Source organism: Perca flavescens, chromosome 8 (assembly GCF_004354835.1).
Source record: "Perca flavescens isolate YP-PL-M2 chromosome 8, PFLA_1.0, whole genome shotgun sequence".
Lineage (NCBI taxonomy): Eukaryota > Metazoa > Chordata > Actinopteri > Perciformes > Percidae > Perca > Perca flavescens.
The window spans coordinates 2,383,385-2,395,434 of record NC_041338.1 but is presented as its reverse complement, the minus strand read 5'-3'; the positions used below and the strand labels follow the sequence as shown (position 1 = coordinate 2,395,434).

The window sequence follows — 12,050 nt, the reverse complement described above, 5'->3', positions numbered from 1 at the left end:
TGCTACATACTTGTCCCTATACAAATGAACATTATATAAATAGATTACTATGACCTAATGTGTAAACACAGTTCCAAAACACAGCATGTTAACGTGTAAATCATGTGTAGTAAATGAGCATGCAAACCATCGGACGTGGGGTCAGCACCTCCCACATTTCTAAGATTCTTCTTAAAATTAGGCCCTATGGTCCCACATTTCTGGAACATATTAAAATTAGGTCTTGTGTTCCTACATTTCCCTTCAATGTAAGCCCTATATCCTCGTACATTTTTTAGGGTTAGGGTTAGGGGGATAAAATCTGATACACATTTATGAAAAAGGAAATGTGGGAACATAGGGCCTAATTTTGGAAAAACAATCTTAGAAATGTGGGAACATAGGGCTGTGGGATGGTCCTTTAAAGGCATATGTTCCAAAAAAATGCCCGGGGGGTAGCCTACCGGCTGTTGATTTTTAAACTGCGGTGTAAACTGTAGGAACTGTATATGTTCCTGTAGTGAGACGGTCTCTTTAAGGCTGGATCTGGATCTGGATCCGGATCATCCCTGGGGAGGCACGACAGCAGCGCACAGCGGCAGAGGCGGTTTACTCCCGCCGTTCACTCCCGCTACAGACCTGGTAACTTAACGGCGGAAGTCGCTTGACCTCCCGAATTATATCTCCGTCGTTAACGAGCTTTTACCGGAGCATTTCTGAAGAGGTCCGTGAAGGAATCCGTGACTGGAGCGAGGAGCGGCGGAGGGGAGAGGGAAGAAGGCGGGGGGGGACGGAGGAGAGTCAGCCCGGGCTCTGCTGGACATTCATGCGGCCACACTGCCGCTGGCTGCCGCAAAAACCTGCTTCTGCTGCGGACACATTTTGACCCGACTACCCTCTACAGCCGGATGTCTGCCTGTCTTATGGAGTGCACCAAGGGACGGAGGAAGGAGGACTGACACTTGGGGAGCCGTGAAGGAAGAAAGCCTCGTCCTGTTGGAAAAGTAGCATCCGGAGAAAAAGCCGAGCGCTGCGTGTTTTAAAGCCGAGCAGCCGAGGAGAGTGACAGCACCGGCAAGATGTCTGTCCCTGTAAGTATGTCAGCCCCGGGGCTCAGGAACCACTCCTGTCCTTCACTGGCTTTAATATCAGCTGTTTAGGAACTAGTTGTCTTTACGGTGGACACGTCCAACCGAGTGACAGCTCTTCTTGAATGCAGCACACACCCATTAACGTTACACACCGAGCTTCCATTATTAAAATGTCAACTTTCAGAACTGCTGTTAGCCTGCTTAAAATAGCCAGCTGCTGTAAGGTACATTATGTTGAAATAAATTGCAACTCGCTCTAGGTTGTGTCATTAATAAGTCGAATTTGCTGGAAGAACCACTTGAGTGGCATGGTGAAGTACTAGTGCTCATTGGTTAAAGGGGCCACAGGCTGGCACGGTAGTGCCAGAGCTATTCTCGGCAGGCCTGACCTGTCAACACATTTAGACAGCTGATATTAGAGTGTGTGTGTGTGTGTGTGTGTGTGTGTGTGTGTGTGTGTGTGTGCGCGCGCGTGCGTGTGTGCGCGCGCTAGCGATGAATTTATATCATGTTGCTTTTACACTCCCTCTCAGATGTTTTAGTGCTGCTGGAAATGGTCTTTATGTTTTAATGGAGCTTGTTGTGTTGTTCTTCATCACATTCCTTTGGATCTGTTTCACAAACTCTGCCTGGAGGGTCAAGCTGTGTGTGTGTGTGTGTGTGTGTGTGTGTGTGTGTGTGTGTGTGTGTGTGTGTGTGTGTGTGTGTGTGTGTGTGTATGTGTGTGTGTGTGTGTGTGTGTGTGTGTGTGTCTCAGCTACACCACAAATGGAAAGGGGTTGACGTTATTGTATTACTTCCATTATTAGGAATGCACAATATTATCATTGTTATCCGCTCGCATAACTGATTATTTCCACCACCCTCGTGGTCGATGATATTAGGCTAATAATAACTTCATTTAATCGCCAGTTAGAGCACCATATCTTTAGTATCAGAGTAATACCGTTTATAACTGTCATGCAACTAGGCACTGCTTTGATATGTCCTGATTCATTGCTAACACCACAGTGCATTGCATTCACACGTTTGTGCACGTTTGCTCTTGCATTTTTTTCTTTGTGCTGCAGGCTTTTAAAGCTTCCTCGGAATAGGCTGTCAGCATTCGTATAATATATCCTTCAATCATCACTGCAAGTTTGCAAAAATGCACCAACAGTTAGATAGCCCCTTCTAAAAGAATAACCTATTAGCATGTTGCTAGGAACAAGTGAATCATCACATTACGAAACATCTGCTCAGTATGTTTTGGGCATGATTTTGATATCAGTCACTGTTCTGATTTTAACATATTCAAAGCGTTTGTTTCCCTATACTGATACGATGCCCACATCATTGTGACCTTTAATGCTTAACACAACTATTCTAACTGTGTCATGCAATCTTCTGTCATTTGATTGTGTGGGCCTCCGCAGCATCAGCCCCCCACCACTGAGCGCTGAAGCCAGAGCTTGTGTGTTCCCTCATAATTTGTCACAGCTGCAACATGATAGAACAAACCTCTGCTTGTGAAACAGCTGTTTACCTGATTATTGGTGAGAAGAGAGCAGCGGTGGAGAGGACCTCTCCATCGCTGTCCTCTCCAGTGATGTGGAGTAGTTGCATTGTGGAAAGATGCAGAGGCGGCTGCTGCACGCCTCCTCACTGTGGCAGCAAGATGTGTTCAGATCTGCTAAAATTGGCACTCACACATGGACCTGCTGCCTCCTGCTGTGTGTGTATGTCCTCTATGTGTGTGGGTGTGTGTGTGTGCGTGCGAAGCATGTGTGATCCTGCCACAGAGAGGAGATTGTGTAACACAAAGGCAGAAATTGTGATGATGAAAGTGATGCACTCAACATGTATTGGATGCATCTTGTGTGTGCGTGCGTGTGTGCGTGTGCTGTGCACGCAGCGTCTCCTCAGCAGGGAGGACATTAAGTAGGTCTGTATTCTGAAAGTACACGTGGTTGTTGAACTGGGTGCTTCTCTCAGCAGTTTCTGTGAAGAGCAGTGTAGTTTTCAGGACAACCCCAGTGTTCCACAACAGCAGTCTCCTGATATCTCAACCATACTGGGGGGTTAGGTCTTTTTTTTAGATTATTTCTTGGGCATTTTAGGCCTTTCTTTTTTTATAGGACAGCTGAAGACATGAAAGGGGAGCGAGAGGGGGGAATGACATGCAGCAAAGGGCCGCAGGTCGGAGTAAACCTAACCCTATCATGACGAGGTATACCCTGATCACAGCTGATCTGATGCTGATCACCGATTGGTTCCTGTTCTTAGATATCTTTCAATGTGTTTGTGTGTTCAGCCATGCTGGAGGCTCTATGCATGGCAGCGTTGGTCGGCCGGTCCAATATCTCAACAACTATCGGATGCTAACACGCTAAACTAAGATGGTGAACATGGTCAACATCAAACACACAGTCAGGATTTCATTTGTTCAGCTGCGTGTTGCCACGGCTATGGAGAAATATTACAGTGTTTACCTACCTGAGTCATAGGGGTCATTGCTGATGCTGTGTGTGTGTGTGTGTGTGTGTGTGTGTGTGTGTGTGTGTGTGTGTGTGTGTGTCTGTGTGTTTGCACACTGAGTTGGAGAAAGGAAGTGCACCATGCAGTGTGTTTGCTGTGTTTCTGCTCGGAACGTTCTGGCACCGCTCCATTATTCCGTCAATTCGTCCTATAGCTTGTATTGACATTAGTGACATCATCACACCTGCAGTATCAGATAGTGAAATCCTAGTTGCCTAAGCAACCGTTCCCGTGATCCCTCTCACCTGGTCACATCTCTCCAAAAAGTCCATGACGTACATGGTACTGTACATGTTCCTAGAAACGGTGTGTGTGTGTGTGTGTGTGTGTGTGTGTGTGTGTGTGTGTGTGTGTGTGTGTGTGTGTGTGTGTGTGTGTGTGTGTGTGTGTGTGTGTTTAGAGCATGTTCGACTGAGCGTAGCTTGATTTTCTGATCACACAGGGAATAAGAAAGCATGTGTTTGAATTTCAGACTGGGATGTTTCTCTGTGTGATCCTCACACACACGCAAACACACACACACACACACACACACACACACACACACACACACAGACACACACAGGTCTACTGTAGCAGCAGAGAGCAGGGATGGGTCAGATAAATATAGAATTGGAAGAAGAAAGTAGCCGGATTTCCATGAGCTCAGAGCATATAGCGGGTGTTTGAACATCGCACATGCACACAAACACATTATGAAATGTGCGTGGACACAACTCACATTGAACGTTGGAGATTTGACACATGAAGCACACTACTATCTTTTCTTGTCATCTACATGTTGCGTTAAATCACTACTGATGGAACTGTAACATGATCTATTATTCCCAATGTCCCAGTCCATCGCTGGCAGTGTCTGAAGCTGCGGTGGTGCCTGCTCATAATACATACAAGTAGGATAGTTATGACGGGTTAGGGTTAATAATGAACACATAATAATTATCACCGTATGTCCCTGGCAAAACTCTGTTCTCTTTGGGAAACAACAACAGACTTCGAGCTAGCAAAGTACACCCTGAAAACGTCAGGTGTTTAAGAAAGTTTGGATGGTGCAACAAGACAGGTCTGCTTGGTTCCTTCAGGGAATGATTGTAAAGATTTATGAAGAATAGGATTACGGCATTTCCTCTCTAACTGGGACGTTTTGGGACTGATTGGTGGGATTGCTGTGGACCAAGTACACACAGAGATACACTGGTAAGAGCCAATGAGGTTTAACCATGTATCAGCTCATTTAAATAGCTCACGTTACTGTATCTGCATTTAATATTGTATGTGGAGCATTGATTTTCTCCTATCCCAGAATGCATCTGTGGTGTAGCCAGACCTTACTCCGTGGAGATAGTGCTGGACATGCGAGACTAGGAGTAGAACGATCTAAATATTCTATTCACGGTCAGTACATACCCCCTAAAAGACAGCTCATTCGGATCGCGCTCACAAGGAATCCAGCTAGTGTTGAGGTGGTGCTGGCCACCCTGAGCCCAAACACTGAGCGCTGTGTAGATCACATCACTGCAGAGGTGTGGGTGTGTGAGACCACAGAAAGGAGAAGGGCTGGGGTTAAGTGCTCAGCATGCTGAGTGTGTGTTTTCTCCTCTGTAAGTGTGTGTGATCTCTAAACGTACACATACATAAATACATGAATCCAGTTTGAAAATTTAATGAAGGCAAAATGTTTTTTGACATTCATGTATGCACGATACACGCGTGTGTGTGTGTGTGTGTGTGTGTGTGTGTCAGGCTCAATCTTTCATGCATCTCATTTTATAAATGCATGCATAAATACATACATAAGTTTGTGTGTGTGTTCATTCATTCATGCAAGCTGATCGGGGTTATTTACAATGCTAAATGTGTGTGTCACATTGCAGTGTTGTCTATACACGTTACTAGACACACTAAGTAAGCCCCCCCAGACACACACACACACACACACACACACAAATTCCACCACCCTGTAGATAGGTGGGGTTTCCTGAGACGATGTACAGGGACTGCTTGGCCAGTGCAGTACTAGGTGTGTGTGTGTGTGTGTGTGTGTGTGTGTGTGTGTGTGTGTGTGTGCTATTGTAAAGCTTTTCACTTCAATATTAATCATGGCTGCTTAGAGATAGAAGCCCTACCTCCCATCTTAATGCACACACACACATACAGACACATGCACGCACCTTGCATCTCAATTTCCTGCAGCTCTCCACGTCACGTTGGTAGAGAGTTGCTAGGGGCAACAGGAGGGTCCGCTCAGTGTGTCAGTCACATAGAGGGAGCAGTGTGTGTTGTTAGTGTGTGTGTGTTGTGATGAAAGGACAGGTAGCATGACAGCAGGCAGAGCGTCACTGCAGGCTGCAGGGAAACGCTGAGACACAGCTGCTCTAGCTTCTATGGTTCTATAGGTCCTTGCAGGCTGGTGGCCCCATACAAGCTGCTGGCTCAGGACAGAAAAACAGTTAGTTTTTCTTTTTTTTCTTTTTTTAGTTAATTTCACATCACGTCTTTGTCACGTTTATTGCTTTATGTATATTACGTTAATTAGGATAATTCTGATTGTTATACCTTGAGGTTTATTTCCGTAGCTTTTACCATCATCCCTATCAGGAATAATAACATTGCACCCACAGATATACAGAGACACTGATACAGATGTACATACAGTATATACAGAGACAATGATACAGATATACAGAGACACTTATACAGATACACAGATATGGAGAAATATGATTCATAGTAATTATATCATTTGGAATGATGAACAGTGGCAATTATAGTACCAATAAGGATAATATAACTATGACAAGTAATAATAGTAGTAGCAGTGCAGGGCGTAGCACGGCATGGAGCAGGACCATGGCCGCAGCTGCAACCACGATCCAGGTGCCACCCCAATCCAAGAAAAAGTGCGAGGTGAGAAAACATAAGGACTTCGGGGAATAAGCTCCCCGGAGCTAGGTTAGTACTGGGACATGATGGAAAGATCATACAAAATGGAAATATACTATAAGTGGAACCCCACTACTTTAGTGTCTTAGTGCTTAAAACAAACAGGATATTTCACTGAGCGTCTGTGATGATGAGCTGGCAGGGTAACAGAGTGTAAAACAGAGGTACAGAGGTGCGGGTGCAGCTGTCAGTGCTCTCAACACATTTCACACATTGTTGCATCTGAGTAAACTGTCTGTGTGTTGAAACAGTGTCCGGTACGAGCACGCCTCGGTGTTTGATTGCAGTCAGCACAGCAGAACACATAATGCACGCGCTAACAATGTCATTTTAGGACATTGATGTTTCTAATATTAAAAGAGGGCCTGGTGTGTTTGTGTTTACGTGAGGCTGATATTTGAGTTTTCTCTTTAAAGATCATATATACAGTATATCTATATATATATATATATATATATATATATATATATATATATATATATATATATATACAGTACAGGCCAAAAGTTTGGACACACCTTCTCATTCAATGCGTTTTCCTTTTTATTTTCATAACTATTTACATTGTAGATTCTCACTGAAGGCATCAAAACTATGAATGAACACATATGGAATTATGTACTTAACAAAAAAGTGTGAAATAACTGAAAACATGTCTTATATTTTAGATTCTTCAAAGTAGCCACCCTTTGCTTTTTTTATTAATAAGGGAAAAACTTCCACCAATTAACCCTGACAAAGCACACCTGTGAAGGTAAAACCATTTCAGGTGACTACCTCATGAAGCTCATTGAGAGAACACCAAGGGTTTGCAGAGTTATCAAAAAAGCAAAGGGTGGCTACTTTGAAGAATCTAAAATATAAGACATGTTTTCAGTTATTTCACACTTTTTTGTTAAGTACAACAAACAGTTCTGTGGGTAATACAGTGTACTTGCTTGTTGTGATATCGGTGCCTCCATTAGCCATAAATGGTTTAGTATTGATTTGACTTTATCGATTGATAGATATGTAGGCTATATCTGCAGTTCAGGCATCCGATGCACGGTCTGTGTTCTCTGAGAGACACAGTCCTCAGCAGGAGACACTGTCTTCCATCAGTCTCTGTAACTGTGCTTCCTGTATTCATGCCCCGTCTTTAGCCTAGCTTAGCACAAAGACTGGAAGCAGGGGGAAACTGCTAGCCTGGCTCAGACACGGTGAACTGACATCGATCAACAACCACTGCAAAACCCTGCTGGCAAATAACGCTCGTTCTGTGCAATGAGGCAGTTTATAATATTGAGTGTTCCATTAAATGCAGCTTAAGTGTGTGTGTGTGTGTGTGTGTGTGTGTGTGTGTGTGTGTGTGTGTGTGTGTGTGGATTAACATTTTTTAATAGCATCTCCTCTGATAGTTGGAGGGAATCTGTAACGTGTTAATGTAAATTAAAAAAACCTTAAATCATGTCTTTTTACAATGTCATTATTTCTGAAAGCAAATACTGCATGCCTAAATGTAAAAGACTTGTTCTTAATACTCAGTGTAATTAATAGAACATTTGTGCATGAATGCTTTCATAACTGAAGAACATGAAACAAAAATAGTTGCCTTTCTGTTTGCATTACCTGAAACTTATTCACTTATGTATTATACGGTTACAATTCTCCCTCCCTCCCATCATCCTCCCTCCCTCCCTCCATTCTCCCAGTCGGACACGCCTTAGTCCCAGTTTGTTGGTACTTGACCCCTGGCCTCTGTGATGATCGAGCCTGATTGGATGATTTACACACCGTGGAGAGGCAGAGAGGGGAGGGTAGGGAGAAAGAATTGGAAGGAGAGGGGGGTAATGAAATGGTAAATGAATGGAAGAGAAAGGGAAAGAAGAGATTAATGATGTGAAGAAGGAGACGTTACTGTGCTCGGACTGAAAGATGGACGGCTCAATGTCGTTTCCCCGGCAGACACTTTTTCACCTTTCATTACTTCCTCTTTACCTCACTCCGTTGTTATGCATTCCCATCGTTCTGTTCAACCATCTCTCACTTCCTGCTTCCTCACATCTCGCAAAGCAATCAACATCTCATTTCAATCCTTAATGAGTCCTGACTGATAGGGTGGGGCGTCGTTTGGATTTTAACAGTTCTGATTCCGATCCTTCCTTTAGATTCCGGTTCTTATCGATTCTAGATTCTGATTCTTTTAGGGGTGGAGTTGAAACTGGCTTTTTTCAAAGTAAAATAAAGCTACATTTTGGAGTGCCGCTTACTGTGTTCCATGGCTACTACTAGAGCTGGGCAATATATCAATATTCTGTTGATATCGTGATATGAGACTAGATATCATCTTAGATTTTGGGTATCATAATATCGTAAAGTGTTGTCTTTTCCTGGTTTTAAAAGCTGCAGTACAGTAAAGTGATGTCATTTTCTGAACTTACCAGACTGTTCGAGCTGTTCTATTATTTGCCTTTACCCACTTAGTCATTATATCCACATTACTGATGATTATTTATCAAAAATCTCATTGTGTTAATATTTTGTGAAAGCACCAATAGTCAACCCTACAATATCGTTGCAGTATCGATATCGAGGTATTTGGTCAAAAATATCGGGATATTTGATTTTCTCCATATCGCCCAGCCCTAGCTACTACACAACAAGTGCCTGGCCGCTACGGAAACCAAAACTTGTTAAACTTGAAACCAATTATCAGATTCAAAACCAAATAACCAATAAATCGTTCCAATTCCAATCGTAATGGAATCATCATTTTTGAAGTGTTGTAGCTTTTGCGTTTGTGTTGTAGCTTTTGTGTTTGTGTGCCTACAGCCTACTGACTGAGCAGCTCTATACGAGGTGGGGATTTTTGTCAAAATGGTGGAGCCCATTATTAGCATTGTTATCAACCTTGATCTTCAGAAGTTTCAGAAACCCATTTAGTCTCTTAGCTGTGGTGGTATCTTTCCATGCAGACCAGTGACGTGCGGTGATGTCAGTGAGAGGCTAGGCACTGATTTATGAAAGCCAGATTACCTAATTTATTGATTAGGCTAATATATCAAAACAGTAAACGTTATGCACAAGCACGGCACACACGCACGGTCAATATCAAGAAATTTCCAATCAGGATGACATATCCACACACACACACACACACACACACATACACAGTTAATGTCTGGCATCAGAATGGAAGTTATGCAACCATCTTTATCCTTAATTATTGCACAGCGGACAATTAGGCTAGTTTGTCAGTCAGCAACAATGAAAACACACACACTGCTGAATTGAATATGAAGGCCAATGGCTTGCAATCGGCATTAATTCAACCACACTTATCAATTCATATTAAGCCCAAAATAGTTTCTGACTCACCAATCGGTATTATTTATAGACATAAAATCCATCCGCCGCTCTTTCCTCGTTAAGACGTCGATCACAGCGTTGTAAAACTCGTCTTTACGGGCCTTCAGTTTGCATAGTCTCTGGCTCTCAATTGACATAATGGCAAGGGCTGAAAGACGTGCTTGCCCGGTCCAGTTCCGACTTTATGTTTTGCGGACACCGCTGCTGTCATTTTGACTTTGAATTTCGCGGGGATTACGCTTACAAACAATGTAGCTAATGACGTAAGCTGCGCAAATGTCCAGTAATATCTCGATTTTAATTGGTCCATGTCTGATATGTAACGTAGGTGATTTATGGCATAACATATTTACGTGTAAAGGCACAGCAGAGTTGTGCTTTTTGCCGTACATGTTGAGGAATACAAGATCGAATTGCGCATGAGCAACATGGGTTTTTCGTTTGTCATCCGCAATGAATGGACAATAAAAGGCAAGGCAAGGCAGCTTTATTTATATAGCACATTTTAGCAACAGGGCAATTCAAAGTGCTTTACATAAAACATTAAAGAGCAGTTAGAAAACAATTAAAAAACAATAATAAACAAATTAAAAACATTAAAAGACAAGAATAAAATTGATAGTGCAGTATAAGAATAAAAGTTACAGTTCAGTATAAGAAATTAAAGTTAATAAAATAGATTATTTAAAGAAAAGCAACATCAAAAAGATAGGTCTTTAGCTTAGATTTAAAAGAACTGAGAGTTGCAGCGGACCTACAGGTTTCTGGGAGTTTGTTCCAGATATGTGGAGCATAAAAACTGAACGCTGCTTCCCCCTGTTTAGTTCTGACTCTGGGGACAACAAGTAGACCTGTCCCAGACCACCTGAGAGGTGTGGGTGGGTCATAATGTAGTAACAGATCAGAAATGTATTTTGGCCCTAAACCGTTTAGTGATTTATAAACCAGTAGAAGTATTTTGAAATCAATTCTTTGAGGCACTGGAAGCCAGTGTAGAGCAGCAGCGTTTTGAATCAGCTGCAGCTGTCTGATTAATTTTTTAGGGAGACCTGTAAAGACACCGTTAGAGTAGTCAAGTCTACTGAAGATAAAAGCATGGACAAGTTTTTCCAGATCCTGCTGAGACATAAGCCCTTTAACCCTTGATATATTTTTAAGGTGATAATAGGCTGATTTTTTAATTATGTTAATGTGGCTTTTAAAATTTAGGTCTGAGTCCATGACTACACCAAGATTTCTTGCTTTGTCTGTTGTTTTTAACATTGTCGTTTGAAGCTGAGCGCTGACTTTCAATCGTTCCTCTTTTGCTCCAAAAACAACCACCTCCGTTTTTTCTTCATTTAATTTAAGAATTAAATTAGTAAAAGCACTGCTTATTCTACCATTTCTTTTGTATTTGATTATGCGTAACTGCTACATTTGTCATCGTAACGTCCTAAAAATTTGAATAATACACATATATAAATCACAAGAATATACAATAAAAATAGAAATACAAGTTTATTAAATAAAATTATTTAATAAACATTTTTATGTTTGAATTTTGACAGGGTAGGCAGTGCCTAGCTTGCCTACCCTGACTGCACGTCTCTGATGCAGACCGGTTGGCCTGCAGGAGTATGCTTAGAGGGGTTAAGGGCTCTGGATAATTCTCTAGAGTGAAGAAACAACGGACCAATCAGAACTGCGTGAACAGGATTAAGAATGGGGATTTCATTTGATTACACACTGGAGCTTGTTACCAAGCTACACCCATGGCATAATAATAATAGTGAGAGTGTGGTGTGATGGTGTGAAATATAAAATACTCCTGAATTATTTTATCGCTCTGAAAAACTGTTCCCACAGTTCAACACAATTGAGTATTAACGTAAGGTGTTTTGGTCAAATAATCTTTAATATTATATAATTGCAATTACATGTACACATGTAAGAAAAACATGACAATACATTTACATTGCTGCGTTTTAGTTTTTAAGCTCTGTGCGATCTGTGCGCACCAAGTGTTTTTAGCTCCAGTAGAAGAACTAATCTCTGTTCAAACTAACACGCCCAAACCTCATATCTCATCAACATTCTGGTATACTGGACATAAACAGGAGGCAGCGTGGAGACTCTGCCCACTGCTGGTAGTTGCCATGGTAACGTTAGTAGCTTTAGTCTCAGAGAACG

General features: G+C 42.2%; 1 protein-coding gene across 2 annotated transcripts in view; it reads left to right on the top strand.

Annotated features, from left to right (window-relative positions):
* The first annotated feature begins 553 nt into the window (after positions 1 to 553).
* The window catches only part of bcar1 (BCAR1 scaffold protein, Cas family member), an 88,911-nt gene continuing 77,414 nt past the window's right edge, over positions 554 to 12,050 (top strand). For both annotated transcript variants that reach the window (XM_028586379.1, XM_028586376.1), the window contains exon 1: positions 554 to 1,070. In XM_028586379.1, the coding sequence (XP_028442180.1) occupies positions 1,059 to 1,070 (12 nt within the window). In that variant the 5' untranslated portion in view covers positions 554 to 1,058. The remainder of the gene's footprint in view (positions 1,071 to 12,050) is intronic.